This window comes from Microdochium trichocladiopsis (assembly GCF_020744255.1).
Source record: "Microdochium trichocladiopsis strain MPI-CAGE-CH-0230 chromosome Unknown B0I36scaffold_2, whole genome shotgun sequence".
Lineage (NCBI taxonomy): Eukaryota > Fungi > Ascomycota > Sordariomycetes > Xylariales > Microdochiaceae > Microdochium > Microdochium trichocladiopsis.
Genome location: NW_025763545.1, coordinates 1688349 through 1706057, shown reverse-complemented (window position 1 = coordinate 1706057; position 17709 = coordinate 1688349). Strand labels below are relative to the sequence as shown.

Sequence of the window (17709 nt, the reverse complement as noted above, 5' to 3'; positions counted from 1 at the left end):
CAGCCCAGGACGATTTGGGGTCTTGACAATGCAGGACGCACACCCTTTTGGAAGTGAGGAGAGACCGAGGCTGGGGGGGAGAGAAAGCTTGAGCACTCGGATCTCGCGCTACTGCAGGTAGCTTTCGTTAGCTGGGCTGGAACTGGGCACCACCCTCGGACCATCTTCTTGTTTATTAGCTGGACCGCGTCCCTCCCGCTCGTTGTTGCTCTCCAACGTCTGCTCTTTCTCCAATTGACTCATTCGTGGTTGACACGGAACTCACAATTGAAATACGCATTCTGTCCGAGAAGCACTCGTGAAACATACTCACTCGTCGCCTCGCCTCACGATAACCTGCACGACCCCCGTCAAGATGCACTACGCTCTGATCCTGGCCATTGCCTCCACTGCCGCTGCGCAGTACTTCCCCAACCAGCCCTCCTGCGCTGTAAGTCGTCACCCTCTGGCTCTCTGCCTGCCTGCCTGCTTGCTCTTCTTGCAAAACACACAAAGTCGCACTCTAAACCACGCGCCGCGCACGCACAAACAATACACACGATCGACTGACCGGGACTCTTTCCACCGAACCACAGATCCCCTGCCTCTCCTCGGCCATCTCTGCCGTCGGCTGCCCGGCCACGGACATCAGCTGCCAATGCGGGCCCACCCAGGCTGCCATTGGCGCCGCCGCGGCCGGATGCCTCCTGACCAAGTGTAACTTGTCCGAGGTCTCGCAGGCCCAGAGCGCGGGCGTTGCCGTGTGCTCGAGCTTCAGCGCCGGCCTGCTGTCCAACATCCCCGCCTCGACCACGGCCTCGGGCAGCGGCAGCGGCAGCTCCGGCTCGATGAGCATGACCCAGCCCCCCTCGACTGCCTCGTCCTCGGCGTCCGGCGCGACCGCCAGCAGCACCAGCACCAGTGGTGGCAGTGGTAGCAGCGGCAGTGGCAGCAGTGGCAGCAGCGGCAGCAGCACCCGCACTGGCTCCTCCGCGTCGACGACGACCATCGTCACCACCGGATCCAACGGTCTCCCGACCACGACTGTCTCGACCACTACCCGGCCCAACGTTGGTGCTACCCCGGGCCCCATGATCGGCGCTGGTATCCTTGCTGGTGTCATCGGTGCAGTTGTCGCCTTGTAGGCAAAAGTTGCAACAGTTGGCCATGCTTGTCCAGACTATAGCAGATGTGTCTGAGAGGTCTTCCGGAGCAGGAATCAATGGCAGGAGAGAGGCTGCTTGATGTTGAATGTAGTGTAATTACGTAGGCAGCACACGTTAATGATAATGAGGATTAGGCCTGTCAAATGACATCTATCTACTTCCCCTATGCCTGGAGCCTCGAAAGGCGATGTTCGATACGCATGTGCAGCCAGCGTAATTATTCGAGTAATTGTGAGCGTGATTTCAGAGTTTAGACAAGGCATTGATCCAGAGTCAAGAGGTCCTCCTTTGAATGTAAAGAACAAGGTCCGAAAAGGATCAGAGCCGTTCCGAAGTGGAGACCCACAGCGCCGAGCATGACCCGGGTGATCGCCATCGCACCTGCCGTCTACGGATCCAACTAGTCCCATGTCGACTGAGCTTCCCCACGGCCCGCGATTTCGACAAACAACCACCACGACGGCACGCCACGACGTCCAACCAATGCTATCATTGCCTAGGGACTGAACGACAGCTTGGCGACAGAGATCACAAGGTTGACACTGCACTCTCGCCATGCAGTCCTCCCACGACGTGACAATGGGCAACGCGCCTCCTTCCATCCCGTCCGCAACCACGACTGGCGGCGACACGGAGCCGAAGTACGGCGGGTTCTCGCGCTTCGAGATTGAGCTCGAGGTAAGAAGGCGCAATCCCATCCCACATGACGAGGTGGTCTTGCACATCCCCCCCCCCCCCCCCCCCCCCCCCTTCCCTCTCTCCAGAACCCCAAGAAAACCCTAACGTCTCTCTCTCCCTGGCTGGCGGGAAGTGATACGCTGCCCACACGCGACAACAACCACGGCTGACCCCCCGGATTTTCACTGCGTGTTCATAGTTTGTCCAATCCCTCGCAAACCCATTCTACCTCAACGACCTCGCCTCGCAGAAGCTCCTCTCGGACCCGGCCTTCGTCGCATACCTCGCGTACCTCCAGTACTGGACGCGCCCGCCCTACCTCAAGTACCTCACCTACCCCGGCCCGACGCTCAAGCACCTCGAGCTGCTACAGCAGGAGAAGTTCCGCCAGGACATCATCAGCCCGGAGCTTGCGCAGATCCTGGCTGCCGAAGGCGTCAAGGCCTCCGTGGAGTGGCACAAGGATCGGTGATGTAGAGGCGGTCGGCCTCCAGATGAGAAATGGGAAGAGGGATCAATACACCATCCTGGCGGAAAACTTGAGCAATGTGCAGCTCTTGTGCTCGAAGAAGGGTATTGTGCTTGGCGTGGGAATGCCATGCTCGCCCACGTTTGGCACAATGCCACACAATGTGACAGGGAGAGTGTTGCACAGGCACGAGATGACGCAGAAGCATGGCATGCAAACGAGCTATCACGATGGGTTGGGCCACGTGAGCCCATGCTTGGAACCGTTGCACCAGCAAAGCACACCCATGATCCAGCGACGAGAGACGAGCGAAGGGGGTCTCGCCATTCACGGAGACGATGAAATCCTTGCCGCAACCTTTGGCTTCACGAGAGGGGCCTGCGCCCCGTCACGGCCGATCAGAGGCTTGACTTGACCTCTGAAGGCGTTGCATGTATTGAGACAGGTGTCGAGGCTCGCTGTGCGCGAAGAGGGCGGGACACATGGGGAAAGGCGGCATGGGCGCAATTTTGGACCCGGCATCACCTGACGTGCTTCATGGTAAACACGAACATGAGGAAGGGACGATCTGGTGGGGTATGATCAATAGGAATGCCGAAGTCGAGCATACCTTTCGTCGTCCAGCTCAGTCTCGGCAGCGCAATAGGCTCTTTCAAATCATGATGACGTAGACAGGAGCAGATTACGCCAGTCTACGGAACGGTGAGCGTGAATATCCGCCTTCTATACTTGGTCTCTTTGTGACGTGCTCTATATGCGAAATACAGTTTTTCCCCATGAACGCCTTGCTTTGAATGCATCACACCGCGAAACACGCCCACCTGCTCAGAACTGCTCGTTCCACGCCATGTGAAGCTGCCACTGCGTAGGAGCAGAAGCTTGAGGGACAATTCTGCCTAGTTCTCTCTCCACCTGTGACCACAAGACATACACTACGGGGTGTCAAAATGTTAGCAAGATCTGTCCATGATGTCCCAGATATCAAGTTCTGCCCCCCCCCCCCCCCGTCCCCCCGGCCCTTCCCTCTCCTCCCCTGCTCCACCCCCAAGGAGAGAAAGGAACCAAGCAAAAGAAAAAAGACCACGAGGCAAAGAAAACTCACCTTGTAGAAGCTCGTCATGGGCTCATCGGCACTGCGGATCTGGATCTGGTAGAATGCCGCCTCGCCGCCGTTGCACGTGGGACTGGCGCATTGGACCTTAGTCTTGTCCGCGTTGTCCCAGGCGCCCGGGCCGCCAAAGACGTCCTCGCGCTCCTTCTTCTTGAAGACGCGGCGCGAGTACAGGGGCTCCTCGATGGCGTGCTGGTACGGGCAGGTCCGGCACTCGAGCCGGTTGCGGCCTGTCTCGTTTGAGGGCGAGACGGTCAGGATGTTGGAGCAGCGAGGGCAGACTGTTTTTTCATTAGTATTATTGTTGTTATTGATATGTTGCGCACGTGTAAAGCCAGGGGAAGGTTTGGAAAAGGGAAGATTGCAGGTGGTAAAGGGCAGGTAGTCCTTACAGAGCAGCATTGTGTGATGGTTTCAGCACGTGCAGATGCGAGGCTGGCACGGGAAGGCTCGGCTGGGTGATATGAACCGGACAGGCCAGGAACAGGCCAGCTTGTGATGGTCCCAGTCAAAGAGGGAAGGTGGAGTGCCGGCGACGACCTGGATGATGGAGTGAGTGAGCGAGTGAGTGAGTGAGTGAGTGCTTGAGAATGATACAGTGAGCGATGCTCCCCGACATGTGACAGTTCTCTCTTGTCCAGTCTTTTCTTTGGGGAGGAGCCGCCCGAGAGTCACAAGTTTTTTATGGGGCCATGGCAGGCAGGCATGGATGTGCAAGTGGGTGGCCCCTCCACGAGCCCAAGCACAAGCTTGGAAGCTACGTACCTTGGGTAAGGACGTCCAGCCCCTTGCGACTTTGTGACGCGGAGCACTGCCGCGCTCAGGCTCCAGAGTTTTGGCGGGGTCTGCCTGCTCTGCTCTGCCTGGGTTTGGCATCTGACTGGGAACCCACCAACACGAGACAACAACTCCATGGTCGCCCTCTCCTTCTCGGCAAGCTAATAAGTAGCGTACTTTACACGGACTCCCTGGCACCGATCTCGTCGGATCTTTGTCTGGTCGTGTCCCAATCGATCCCTCTGCTCAACACCCTCTCCCGACCAGCGCCGATTCCACCTTCGGCACCTCGACTTAGTCCTCCTTCACCGAGTCATTCGCTACCCGCTCCTTGACGTATACTGTCTCGCCTACAACGTCCCTGACGACTGCGAAAGGCAAGACCGGCCTCGACCCTTCCAAATACATATACTTGTAACCATGGCGGACGAGCACGAGGTACGACCTCCCGACACGACAAGACCTTGTCGAACCCTGCTCGGCACCCACTGACCCTCTTTCCTTCGCAGGGAGCCTCCGCCAAGGAGCAGCTCGTCGAGGCGTGCCGGCGCAACAACGTCGAGCTCCTGACAGAGATTATTGGCAACTGCAGAAACGACGACGAGATATCAGATCTCCTCAACAACACAAAGTCCGTCCTCGGCAACCACTTATACCACGAGGCCGCCCTCCAGGGTAATTGTGCGTAGTCCCCCCCCTCCTCCCTCCTCAACCTCTTCCTCAACCTCTCAGCCAGCCACCAGATCTGGCTTCCCTAGCAGTGTTGCAAAAGAAACTCAGGCATCTGGGCAATCAAATATCTGGCTAACGAACAGTGGACCTCGTCCCTTCTGACATCAACAGACGAGATCATCGACATGCTCCTCGACCAGCCCAACTTTGAGTGCGACCCGATAAACCGCATAGAAGGCGACACCCCCTTGCACAGCGCGATCCGGTGGATCAACAGCGAGCCCCCCGCGCAGCGCGAGTTCGGCAACGCCCTCGTCGAGATGATGCTTGAGGCCGGCTCGAGCACCCGCGTCAAGAACAAGGCCAAGCTCACCCCTTACCACCTCGTCGACCCGCGCAACGCCGGGCTCCGGGAGCTCATCCAGAAGCACGAGTACGCCGCGCTCAACTCGGGCGACTTTGTCGACGCCAGCGACGTCAAGCCCGCGGCTGGCACCTCCTACTCCTCGGTCGGCGGGCAGGGCGCGGGTGGTGTCGGGGATGACGACGACGACGACAATGCCGAATTCAGTGGCAGCGACGAGGAAGAGAGGGCAGAGTTTGAGAGGCGCAGGGCGAATAAGACAAGGTGAAGACAGCCTCGTCTTTCTACCGTGGGTTAGGTCAGGATGAAACTTGCCCAGCGTTTGAGGAGGGGCGGAGCAAGATGAAAAAGCCCGCACGCACACACGCACACACACTCACACACATACAACTTGTTCACGTGAGCAAGCGATCTATACACATATCAGCCAGCTACACTGGCTGGCACCTGCATTTTGAGACTTTGCAAAGAGTGGGACTACGGGACAAAGGAGGCATTATAGACATTGACACACTGTCAAGGCTGTTTTTTTTAACAGCAGCTTAGTTATAGCTTACGAATAAAATACCTTCAAAGCTTCAGAGCATCTGCTCATCAAGTTGGTGTCCAACCTCACTGCGAATGTAACAATCGTCACGAGCTTAGCTTTTGCGGGTGTCAACAAGAATGTGACCTCGGCCGCAAGAGACACTCGCAGCAGACTTGACCGCAACGTTGTACATGCCAGCAATACACAGACAGCAGTGGAGCCGCTCTTCTTCTTCTTCAAGTCAAGTATGCTCGTCTGCTCGAATCTATTACAAGCCCCAGCCTTTTGCCCATATACACAAGAACAGGCCACTTCACGCATCAACGAATCTGTGCAATGATGCTGTGGGCTGGGAAGCACGGGTATCACGGAAGGGGGACTAGCGGGATTGTTGACTAGCAACTTTTGATTACTATAGTCCCGAGAGGATGCTGCATTTGTAGAACATATATAGCCTCAGCTTGCATCTGGAACAAGGTTGTCATTCCGTTATTCCCAAGGTGCACAAACGAGAGAGCTGTGACATCGCTTGTCCCGAGAACGCGAGTCTATGCTCAAACAAGCTAGTGCTGTACATATTCTACAACCATGGTCAGGGAGGTGAGTTTGTTCTTCATGATTAAAGTCCATCAGTCTTGACCCGCTAGAAAACAAGAAACACCAGTGCGCCTTGCTGATCGTTAAGAAGTAAACTGCGATGTGCTTCCCTTTTGTGCGCCTGTGAATGTATGCTCACGGCAAAGCAAAGACAGGCAGCAGACCTCTTACTCCACGCGAATTACAACTCGCCAGCCCAGGGCGCCGGCCTCGCGAATCGCACAAGCCAAGCAACCTCTCCGTTTGCGGCTGATCACGGCATTCCACCCCTTTTCCACGCATAACGCCCTTATGAGTATCTCCATGTCCGATCCAAAGTTCTTCCTTCTGGTGCCAGGTAAGGACGCCGAGCCGGGAGGATCGATCCGCTCGAACTTGGGTGGCTGACCGCCCGTGGTAGCACTATTGGTTGAGGATCTCGATGCGTTTGAAGCCTGCCGTCTGAGGCTAAGCGGCGAACTCAGCAAGGGTGGGGTCGCCGGTGCATCCAGGCCAAAGGACGATGATAGTGACGAGACGCGCGAGAGGGACGCCATTTCTGGAGAAGATCGCATGGGCGGCGTGATGCCAGTGACACAGTCCACCACCAGGACCCTAGGTATAGTCTTGCTGTTTTGCTTCGAATCGCTGGCGGAATCACTTGGTGTCTGATCCTCTGCCAGAATCTCGGCAAGTGTCATATTTCTTTTTTCTAAGAGATCCAAGACATGGATCGCTTTAAATGTGTAGGACTTGTGCAGAGGGTGTCCTGTACATTGTCAGCATATAGATGAGGGTGTAGAATCTGGCAGTGGAATGGCGACCTACCTATGATGTGTGACGACGTAGACAATGTCGCCGTTTCATCGAAACCACGGACATCGACTCCCTGGATTGTCGGGCTCGTGGGGGACCGATAGAGCTTTACCTTGCTAGATGGGGCGCAAGGGTGAGCAGTGACAAAATACACGTCGTTTGCCAAAGGAATATTTGTTTCTGCCTCCTCCTCAGCACCGTCGTGCATTATTGTAAATGTGATGGACGCGGGATACGTCAGGAGCTCTCTCGTGATGCTCGTGGCATACGAGAACGGGGTGGCCATTTCCGAGGCTGGCGTGGGCTGCACACTCATGGTTGGCGCAGCCAAATCCAGTGACTTGAGCTCGATTCGCACGTTTGACGGTGGTGGGCGGGGATACACATTCTCAGACGGAACGATAAAGTCCTTCGGAAGAATGCTGGACCAGTCTCCGTCGCCGATGACGTCTGACTCTTTCTCAATCTGCTTCTTGCCCCATATTCTTGCGCGCTTGCCGGTCTTGAGCATATCATCTGTTACCAGGTTAGAAAAACTTGCAAATCAAGTCGTATTACCAATCACAGCCGCTTACCAGGGACGTCGCCAACTTCGATATCGAGCCAGCCATCGCCGAGCCCCTCGGGCTTCACATCAGTTGATATCCATCCCATGCACTCTACCGATCCACTCCCTGCCGCAAGGACACGCCCAACCACGCAAGCTGTGCTCCAAAAGCTCTTCCCTCCGTATACGAAGCCACCACACAGATTAGCCATCAAGCCAAGTTTGGACATGGCATGGGTATCATTCTCCAGCAGCGTGGACATCAGCAAGTGAGAAAGCACCTCACCAGGCAGAATCAAGCCAGACATGTACGACTTGGTCAGCCAGCCATTGGCATGAAGAGCTGCACCAACTTGACGCCTGTGTGATTTGTCTTTCCTGCTGTCGAGTGACGCTCGTGCGCCATCAAAATATGATGAGCGCTGGGTGTCTGTGGTGGGAATCGGAGTATTGATGGGTGTGGCATCGCTGAGTATGGCTGCTTGCTGCGACATCTTCACCGAGTATGCTTCGACATCGGGCCAACGCAGCCTCCTTGCAAACTGAGTCAGGCCAGAAAGCTGTCGTTCTGTGTAGCGACCTTTGATGCCATACGCATATTCCGAGTGGTCATTGTGGCGAATCTGGGTGTGGTCTATGTGATGGGACATGTGCATATGTTCATGCCTCAGGTGCATTTTTGCCGTCAGTGATGTAAGCCAGCCCTTGGGTGTAGATTGGCCAGAGTTGTTGAGGACCGTCTTGGTGATGGTTATATTCTCGAGCCATGATCGCGCAAGCATTAACGACCACTTGACAGAAGCATTTGCTTCCTTGTCAAATCGATGGATATCTGCGGCCTTCAGCTTGGATGCACCGCCAAACTCGTCTCCTTCAGTAATGGCGTCTAATCTGATCAGTAGCTCACAGGCCAGAAGAATCTGCAGAAGCAGCCAATAACGCTCCTCGCTCCGATCGTGCGCGTTGTCGCCCTCGTTGATGGACGAGCCATCGTCAAGCTCGTCATCAAGGGGGAAGGCCCATAAAATCTGGCCCAGGCGGATACGCCACTCGACGTGGGAGAAGTCGATCCACGTATTCGGAGCAGCCAGGACCTTAACCAGGGCATATATCTGGACCGCCAGGCTGTAGGGGTTGTTGTGGTCGATGACCTTGGTCGGCGGATGGAGGATTTTGTGAAATAGTTCATGGTAAAGATCATTCGGCTTTATACGAGTGTCTGCCCGGTCATCGTGGTACCTCTTCTCCAGCTTGAGTAGCTGCTCCATGATTGCAGCATCATCAAGATGACGCAAGCCATCCTTGGAAGTGATGAGTCGCTGGCGCTGCTCAACAATGACTGGTCCTTTCGTGCCGATGCTGTCAAATCCATACTGCTCTTCTTGCAGGGAGTCGGCGACTGACAGCTCAAGAGCAGCCTGATAGCCAATGGTGCCCTTCTCCAGGCCAGTGAAGCTGACCATGTTGGGCCGTTCTGTCGTCCTCGAGTTGAAGTGCGGCCGTGCCTTGAACGAAGGCGTTAGTGGGGTGGTAGGATCACGGAGGATGATCCTAGCACTAGCAGTGACAGAACCCCAGGCATCATGTTCGACCTGGGTGTGGTCGGTCAGGTCGCGGATGCCGAGCTCCTCGTTCCAGGGGAAGGCGACGGATGGATGAGGTGCACCGGTGCCGTGGCCAAGCGACCGGGCAAAGAACTGCGGGGCCCCTGAGAAGAGCTTCTCGACGTCGGACTCGTCGAGAGCAGCCATGCTGAAGTCGGGCGGGCTTAGAGCCGCAGCGGTGAGGGTGATGGTGCTGATATTATTACTGGCGGCCCGGTGATCGCCATCCACCCGCGGAGTTGGCTCCTCTTCTCCAAGGAGATCCGGAAAGGCCGGGGCAGTAGACACTTCACCAGCGGCAGGGGCCTCGCTAGGCGGCGACCGGGAGATGCTGGAGTTGGAGGCAGACACAGAAGTCTTGGGGCCAGTGGCTGGTGTAACCTGTCAGGGTATAAGTAAGATGCAGTCTGCGACGAATATTCGAGTGGCAGAAGTCATCAGGGAAGCACGGGCGAGTCAACGCGAGAGATCCTGAACTCCATTCGCCGACAAATCCAGCCAATGATGAAGAGAGCTATGCGGAAAAGGACGAGGCGGAGGCGTAGATGTCAGGATAGCATGCCGAGTTGGACAGGCCCGGGAGTGGCGGCTGCGGACCCATCGAAGGGGGAACCTTGTACGCCTGCTTGTGCAGCCTGTAGAGAGGTCTTTGGAACGGGATGGGAGATTGGGATGAAGATGGAGCGCCCGACAAGGACCAGCCGCGAGAGATGTCTAGAGGTGGTTTGTCGATGGAGCCATTGCCCAACCACGTCTCGGTCGGTCGAGACTGCACAGTGCCGGGCCCGGACGGCGTGATCATGCGACGCCTCCAGGTTCGTGCCTGCCAATGGAAGGTTCCGCGCGTGCCCCCGCTTCCCCAAGACAATAGACTCTCAACGGCCCCAAGCCAGGGGCCATTTCTCCAACTCTGGTTGCTCCTCCAGGCACTTGCCTGCCCACTGGCCACTGGCCACAACCGCCTGCGCACGAGGGGCTGGGGCACAAAGAACAAAGACGGCACTTACGTTTGAGGTTTTCGACGACACACTGCCATCCGTCCCGCGCGTCGTCTCGGCAGCGCCATCGTGTGCATGGCGCCCTGCCTTGTCCTGCGATCTTGTCCTGCTGAACAACTCCTTCATAAAGGACAGCCTCGACGGTCCCGCTCGCGTCGCCTTTGCTCCATGGCTCGTTGCTGGTGGTGTTGCTGTCCTTGTTCTCTGCTCGTTAGCACTCGCTCTCCGAGAAGGGTCTCGCCGGAGGATCGTCCATGCAGGCATTGTGATTCATGACAATGACGAGGTGCTGCAGCCGATGCGCGGCTGTAGTGCGTCTCCAGGCTTGTCAGCTCCAAAGGCCAGGCGTCGAATTGTCAAAACCGATCATGGACGGTCTGGTCATGCGAAATCGTTAGGCAGTTCGGATGATTGTTCGACCTTGGTCAGCTACTTTTGATGCTCGAGAGACGACGTTCTGGACGCGGCCGTCCAAGCAGCATGCGACCCTACGTTATTTAAACAATGTGGCATTGCAGTATATCTGCCTGCCCTGATGGTGGGTTGTCAGGGATTGTTCCCTGATATCTCGATTGATCGCCCGCCCACTCAGCATATCAGCAGCAAAACAGGGCAGAATCTCGCCAAGAGCCCAAGCAGTCTTAGCAACTAGCTGTTCGTGAAACATTCCATCTGCACGTCCAGCACATGGCGCGAGACACTCTCGGCCATGCAGTCCTCCGGGCTCGAACGATGACAGCTGTGCAGGTCAAGACATCCCGACCATGACCCTCGGTGTACATGCGATAACGATGATGCGATGGCGTCACGGAGTTGACGCGGGAGCTGAGTTAACCTGGGACGACCTTCGTCATCGCTGTGCCAGCCAGCCAAGGCCAGGATACAGCTGCAGCTGTCGAGGCCACAGCTTATCTCAACCACCATTGTCAGCCTATTGTCAGCCCGCGTGGATCCCGTGTCACTAGCTTAGAGCTCGATGCCAAGGCGTGACGGTATTATCGGTCCGCCGAGCTGGGACCTCGCGGTGGGGCGCCCAAAGGTTCCAGCCAAGCACTCCTGTGTGGCTGGCCTTCGTTATCCCGACTTCGAAGCTTCGACCAAAGGATGCGCAATGACTTTGTGAGGTTTTCTCAACCCCCTACTCGGCATGGCCAACCAGTAGCGTCCCCAGTGCATCTCATGAACGTTGCAAAGGTGCCGAGAAGCAGCGCCGGCCACAGACACAAGCCTAAGGGCGTGTGGCAAGTCACCGTTTAAATAGCCCAGCTGCGCGTTTTCATCCACTGTATTCACAACACGGCTTCGCTGGATCGTGCCATGTCAAACAAGGGGGCCGCCAGGAGCATCACCGTACCAAAGCGTTTCCTGCGCACGGAGAAGTTGCTTTTCCAGATCAAGTTTCCTGGCTGATGCATCCAGCATTGAGCCCACAAGCATTATTTGTTGTATGCAGCCATGTGCACAAATTTGCACAAACCCGGTAGGGCGACTTTCCAATCCGGCCTTGTGCCTTCCAAGATTGTGTTGTGATGTGCACCCGAGTGGAACTTGAGATCGAGTTGAACTAATCTCAATATTCACCCAGGTACCTAGGATATGCAATTCTTGCTGTGTGCGATGCACCAAAAGAACTCCGGCCTCTGCCTACCACTGGCTTCGTGCGTTCACGGCTGGCGCTCCCGATGATGCTTTAGACAGCACGCAGAATTGAGTTGACGCTTTGGCGTTGTGTCTGCGAATCCCGTGCCGTGAATCGTCGGGGCGTCAGGCACCAGCAGCGCAGTCCACCAATAAATGTCCGGCACATGCCTTGTCAGTATCGTGGCGCCCACGCCCATCTGTCGGTCTCAAGGCGTATTCGCGAAACTCACCCAATAAACGACTCTTCGCAGCCAGATCTCAGCATACCAAACTCCCTAACTAGTCAAGATGCTCGGCCCGTCATGCCCCGTATGGCTGGTGGCTTACCCCACAGTGGTTGGCGCATCCCCCGCAAAAGAACTAATATCCGGCAGGGGTCCTGAAGCTAAGCTCCCACCCGCCCAGGCTAAAATGCAACCGAGGCTCAAGTCTTGGGGCCGGACATCGCCAAAACATGTACTGGAGCAAGAAATTGGCAGATTCACTCGCCAGGACTGAACAATCGCAATCACCTGCTCGTCTGTTCAGAACAATATCCTACTGCAGTCCATCCCAGACTGTTGCCATCCTGAGCATAACACTTTGAGCAAGCACTTCCTGCTGGGCTTGCAACAATGCGACCTTTCGAGAAGACTATCGAGGCGGCCTGTGCTGCGGAGGAGATCCCAGGGGCCGTCCTCCTCGCGACAGATCGTCATGGTAGGCCATTACTTTGCTTTTCCGTGTTCTAACCCTTTCTCGTTGTGCTCACATTCCTGTATCAGGCAAATTCACCTATGGCAAGGCATTTGGAAAGCGCTCAGTCCGCGAGGGAGCCGACCAGTCTCCCCTCAAACCAGATGCCGTGATGTGGATAGCATCATGCACCAAGGTCGTCACCTGCATCGCCGCCATGCAGTGCTGCGAGCGAGGCCTCCTGAGCCTGGACGGCCCCATCTATGACATCCTGCCGGAGCTCAAAGACCTGCCCGTAATCAGGGGCTTCAACGACGACGGCAGCCCGAAGCTGGTGCCGCACAAAAACACAATGACCCTGCGGCACCTGCTCACGCACTCGTCTGGCTTCGCATATGACGAAACGCACCCCAAACTGCTCGCCTGGCACGCCTGGCACCGCACCAAGCCTAGCTTCACGGGCAACTCGGTCGAGGCGCAGCACGGCTACCCGCTCGTCTTCGAGCCCGGGGAGTCATGGTGCTACGGCGCGGGGATCGACTGGGCCGGTGTCGCCGTCGAGCGGGCATGCGGTGGGACCACACTACAGAAGTACTTTGAGGACAACATATTCAACCGCGTCGGCGCAAGGGACATCGTCTTCTCGAGCCACATGCACACGAGGCCGGACCTGCAGGCCCGGATGGCCGACATGAGTAAGCGTGATCCAGAGAATCCGAGTAAGGTCAAGCGTAGCAACGCGAAGCTGCAGTTTAATGCGCGTGGTGGGTGTTTCGGCGGCTCGGGCATGTTTGCGAGCCCGACGGACTATCTCAAGGTGCTCAAGGGTATGCTCACGAGCGACACAGACGAGACTCTGCTCAAAAAGGAGAGTGTAGCTGAGTTCTTCCGGCCGTGTCTGTCTTCCAAGGCGAAGGCCGAGCTCAACAAGCTGCTCCGAATCAAAGAGGTGCGGGACGGCATGGGGAATATTCCCGAGAGTGTGAGCAAGGATTGGTCACTTGGTGGCATAATCAATGAGGGTGATGTGCCAGGAGGTAGGCTTGCGGGGACCATGACATGGGGCGGCCTGCCAAATCTGGTATGGGTAAGTGGTTCAGTCTCTTCGTCACGAGTCCTCCAAAGTGTACTTCGGGAATGTGTCTAACCAGTTTTCTTCCAGTGGTGTGATCGCAAGGCTGGGCTCTGTGCGCTCTACGCCGGCCAGCTCCTTCCACCAGCGGATGCAAGAATGGCCGAGCTTTGTGGCTTGTTCGAAGAAGGTCTCTACAAGATGCGAGAGGCGGCTGCTGCAAAGCTCTAGCTGTATGTCAAGGGGAACTTTGTAGGGCTGGAACACCACGTGCTCGTGCCATAGAATCATTTACATAGCCTGGTGTCCCCACACCAGTTGCCGCAACCTCTCCTTTTGGGCCCCTGCGAAGGCAATGCCGTGGTAATCCCTGTATTCTCTCCCCAATATATAATTCCGGAACATTGATCTTCGGGCGATGGTCGTTCTGATGTGTCTTTTCGAGTGTCGCACCAGCTATCATGCTGGCAGGACGGTCACGGCCTGGACTAGCGATTGAAGGTCTGCTTCGACGTCACCCAAGCTTGATGGGTTGAGCTAGCTTCTGGAGCCATCGAGTCGGTTGCTGCCGCAATGGTCTGGCAAATGGTGCGGTTCTGTCCTTCTCGTGATGACGAAACTGTTGTGGTTGGGTGGGGCCTTGTTGTGCCTGAACGTGTCTGAAAAGAACGGATATGTGCTCGATGGGTGTCTCCGTAGTTTCAAATGAAGAAGCGAGGTTTTAGAATCGTCCAAGGATCCTTTCCAGCGATTCGTCTCCGACCTATCGGATCGCGGCAACGTTGCGTCCGCGCTGCGAACGCTGCCTCGACAGGAATTTTCCATCCTCTGGAAGAGCTAAACCTGATTGTTGGAAATGCTCCGGTTTTCACGTGAGAAAACGACGTTCCGACCAGCTTCAGCATTCAATCAAGCTTTGGCCAGAATTCTAGAGGCCAAACGCGGGGCGTTGCTGTGTGGTAGTTGAGTGTCACCACTGGCCTTTTCACATGATCCAACATCGTGCCTTTACTGGGTCGATTCCATCGACTACTTCTCTAGCAATGACCCACGCATCTATGGCGCTCTGGCGGATGGAAGTGGAGGGCCCGATAGGATGTCCAATGATGGTTTCGTCCGTGGGGTCTTGTTGACGGGGAGATACGCACTGGATAATCTTGCCGGCCTCGACGACGCCTTGTGAGCACGGTGATCCAGTCCTCTGCGAAGATTGGCTCACGGAATCAAAACTCCGACCAAACAAGCTAAGCTTTCTCCAACGCTCCACTCTTCAAGCTTGTGCATTTCTCCATGAGCTTCATGTGACTTCCCACCACGAGCCAGTGCCTGGACGGCCTTCCATGACGTTCTGGAAGAAGGAAGGCGGGCCCCCCAGGAAGGTATAAAGCAAAGCCGACCGCCACGCCTCCGCCGTCGCGTCTGCTCCTTCCATCAACAACATCACCGTCTCTCGATTCTCACTCTTCGTACGCACCTTCTCAGCACATCCGTCATCTCACACACTTGCTCTGCATCTCGCGTCTTCGCAATGCAACCTTCATCCTTCTTCAAATCGTCGGCTTCGCTGGCCTCGCGGCTGGCAGGTCAGGGGTTCATGTCCCCTATGCCCAACAACGCGTCGGCGTCTCTCGCTGGTCACCGCCAGAGTCGTCCTGGGTTCATGTCCCAGCTCCTCACTTCGCCGTCGCCCCCATCTGCACAGGCTTTCGACTGCACTTTGCGCTGCAGAAAAGTTCAACAGTGGCTGGGTGCCTCGTGCCCGCATCAGCGTAAGTCGTGCTGTGATTCTCGTGCCTGTGCTGCAGGATCGTCACGTCGTGAGATCGCGCCTGCCGTGTTTGCTTTCGTCGCTTCCATCGGTGCCCGTCGTCGCGCCTTCTGTCTGTCAGCCTCCAGCTTGGATCTCCCTTTGAACCAGCCTTGCTTGCTTTCCTTCTCCTTCTGCTCCTATTTCTCGGCTCTCCGTGGCAACTTGTCCGGTTACTTCCTTACATATATACAATACTATTATTACTATCAAACATACTTACCTACATATTCGCACTTCGCTGCCTGCGCTCCGACGCGTCGTGATGTCAACTGTGTGGACTCGCGTCCTTGACTAACCCAGTGAACCCTTGCTGCATCAACTAACACAGCACTGAGGAAATGAGACTGACCATACTACCGTGATGTGCGCGCGTCTGCCATTCATGGCATGATGATGGCAAAGCCTGGTGGCCTCTACTAATGGTTGTCACTCGTCCAGCCCAGATGGTCCCTACAGGAAAGCGCATTGTCAAGATTCCTGCTGAACTTCGGTCAACCTACCACAGCCGGCTCGCTTATCCTACTCTTCCTTTGACATTGAACGAGTCCAATGATCCCATCGATGTCGCCGACTTCGTTCCCTCACAGTACCAGCAAAACATGCGTGAGAAGCTCACAGCTGCTGGCTATGCTGTCACTCCTGCTGCCCCAGACAACTCTTATGACTTCACCTTTGGCTCGCAAGGTTCAGACTTGCTCGAAGGCTTCACCATTGGGGCACCAGAACGTGCCAGCACGCCCAAGCAGGGTGTTTCCCCCCCTGTCCACCCAATCCCCATGCCCCTCCGACGTCCCCTTCCTCTGGCAGATGGCTTCGAGGATGATTCCAGCTGGGAGCCTTCCACCAGACCAGACCTGTCTCTTTGCTCAGTCTCATCCGAAACCTTGGCAGAGCTCGCCCTTAGAAGCGCTCCTGTAGCCGCCGGTCCTATCAAAACCACTGCAGTTGAGCCACTTCCGGCGCCAGTCATTCCTGCTGCCAATGTTGTCAAGCCACCGACCACCCGTCCTCCTGTCCAGTCGTCAGGCGTTCCTGTCTCGGTCCCTGAAACTCCTGCTGTTCCTGCTCCATCGTCTCCGGTCCGCAAATCGAGCGCATCCCATGAGCAAAAGCAGTACAAAGCTTGGTTTGAGGATCCCAAGCAGTTTCGTGCTCGCTCGGACAATCACGTCCGCTACGACTGGACTTGGTCAGAATGGGACAGCCCATCACGCGAAATCATCGTAAGTCATATTTACTACCTATCCGCGCGACCTCTTGCTAACCCGACTCGGTAACAGGATGAGGAGTATCAGTCGCCTCGCTCAATCATGGCCCTTGACCTCACTCCTTCTATTCTTCACCGGATGCGCAAACTCTTCGCAGACCACAAGGCGAAGCACGGTTTGGACAACACCCAGGACAAATCCATCAGCCTTACTGCCTTTGATGCTGCCATGGGCGTCTCACACCCGGCCCAGACCCCAGCAGAGGTCGCTTGTGGCTCCTTCAGCATGTCTGGCAAGTCTGCCACTGGCTCGTCCCTTGGAAGTTTCAGCCCCATAGACATCAAGGCTGTTCTCAGCGCTCGCAAGACTGAAGAACCAAAGGTCCCAGAATCCGCAGATGTCCTGGTCCAACCCGCCGCTGTCCAGGCTCCTCCCAAGTTCGATCTTGGAGCCGTCTTTGCCAAGACACCAGAGCTGCCTGAGGATTCTTCAGAGGATGTCTCCTCTGCCTTCAGTGCTATTGATGTCGTAGCAATCCTCGGCAAGAAGATGATGGCTGCACCCGAGCCGGCCGACGGCTCGGCCCCAGGAACACCATGCCCTGTTCGCCAATCATTGCACTCTCACTTCTCTGCTCGTCGCAACATTCCCGCCAACCTTGAGCAGATCCCCCAACTCAACCTCTACGAGTCCGCCTTTACTCCAGCTCCTGAGCCTGCTGGCCAGTCTGGTTTCGGCTGGAAGACAATTGCCAGCGTTGCCGTCGCTGCGGCAGCTGTTGGTGCCGGACTCGCTTATGCTTTCCTTGGCTGAGTATTTGATGTCGTTGATTGTGGTTTTTTTCGCCACTTCGAGTGAGTTTGTTTACTTTGACTGTTCCCGTCTGGGCACCCTTCCATGTGCTTTTTACTGATGACCTGATGACTGTGTGAGCTCTTGCCGCCAGTTTTAGTTGCAAGCCTTTTTTTCCTGCCATCGAGGCCAGATCGATCACACCGGTTTCAGAAGGTAAGTAGC

General features: G+C 56.1%; 7 protein-coding genes across 7 annotated transcripts; 5 read left to right on the top strand and 2 right to left on the bottom strand.

Moving 5' to 3' along the window:
* The first annotated feature begins 184 nt into the window (after positions 1-184).
* Positions 185-1399, top strand: B0I36DRAFT_314374 (uncharacterized protein). The gene is made up of 2 exons (XM_046152752.1): positions 185-430; positions 576-1399. The coding sequence occupies exons 1-2, from the start codon at positions 356-358 to the stop codon at positions 1122-1124; spliced, it is 624 nt and encodes a 207-aa protein (XP_046016704.1). The 5' UTR covers positions 185-355; the 3' UTR covers positions 1125-1399.
* Positions 1400-1578: 179 nt separating this feature from the next.
* Positions 1579-2457, top strand: B0I36DRAFT_68203 (SOH1-domain-containing protein). The gene is made up of 2 exons (XM_046163203.1): positions 1579-1823; positions 2023-2457. Exons 1-2 carry the CDS (start codon positions 1701-1703, stop codon positions 2293-2295), a joined length of 396 nt encoding a protein of 131 aa, XP_046016703.1. The 5' UTR covers positions 1579-1700; the 3' UTR covers positions 2296-2457.
* A 548-nt stretch (positions 2458-3005) lies between these two features.
* On the bottom strand, positions 3006-4029 carry B0I36DRAFT_314370 (DNA-directed RNA polymerases III 12.5 kDa polypeptide). Its single transcript, XM_046152751.1, has 3 exons — positions 3796-4029; positions 3395-3684; positions 3006-3224 (listed from the first exon to the last, which is right to left on the bottom strand). Exons 1-3 carry the CDS (start codon positions 3803-3805, stop codon positions 3189-3191), a joined length of 336 nt encoding a protein of 111 aa, XP_046016702.1. The 5' UTR covers positions 3806-4029; the 3' UTR covers positions 3006-3188.
* A 227-nt stretch (positions 4030-4256) lies between these two features.
* B0I36DRAFT_314369 (uncharacterized protein) lies at positions 4257-5799 on the top strand. The gene is made up of 3 exons (XM_046152750.1): positions 4257-4618; positions 4690-4861; positions 5024-5799. The coding sequence occupies exons 1-3, from the start codon at positions 4601-4603 to the stop codon at positions 5482-5484; spliced, it is 651 nt and encodes a 216-aa protein (XP_046016701.1). The 5' UTR covers positions 4257-4600; the 3' UTR covers positions 5485-5799.
* Positions 5800-6081: 282 nt separating this feature from the next.
* B0I36DRAFT_314365 (uncharacterized protein) lies at positions 6082-10734 on the bottom strand. Its single transcript, XM_046152749.1, has 4 exons — positions 10296-10734; positions 7713-9669; positions 7150-7653; positions 6082-7090 (listed from the first exon to the last, which is right to left on the bottom strand). The coding sequence occupies exons 1-4, from the start codon at positions 10548-10550 to the stop codon at positions 6510-6512; spliced, it is 3297 nt and encodes a 1098-aa protein (XP_046016700.1). The 5' UTR covers positions 10551-10734; the 3' UTR covers positions 6082-6509.
* A 1499-nt stretch (positions 10735-12233) lies between these two features.
* Positions 12234-14404, top strand: B0I36DRAFT_380751 (beta-lactamase/transpeptidase-like protein). The gene is made up of 4 exons (XM_046160832.1): positions 12234-12263; positions 12333-12626; positions 12692-13689; positions 13765-14404. Exons 2-4 carry the CDS (start codon positions 12542-12544, stop codon positions 13903-13905), a joined length of 1224 nt encoding a protein of 407 aa, XP_046016699.1. The 5' UTR covers positions 12234-12263; positions 12333-12541; the 3' UTR covers positions 13906-14404.
* Positions 14405-15202: 798 nt separating this feature from the next.
* Positions 15203-17505, top strand: B0I36DRAFT_403109 (uncharacterized protein; the record flags this gene model as incomplete). The annotated part of the gene is made up of 4 exons (XM_046161746.1): positions 15203-15443; positions 15480-15653; positions 15923-16707; positions 16765-17505. The coding sequence occupies 4 exons, from the start codon at positions 15203-15205 to the stop codon at positions 17503-17505; spliced, it is 1941 nt and encodes a 646-aa protein (XP_046016698.1).
* Between the last annotated feature and the right edge of the window lie 204 nt (positions 17506-17709).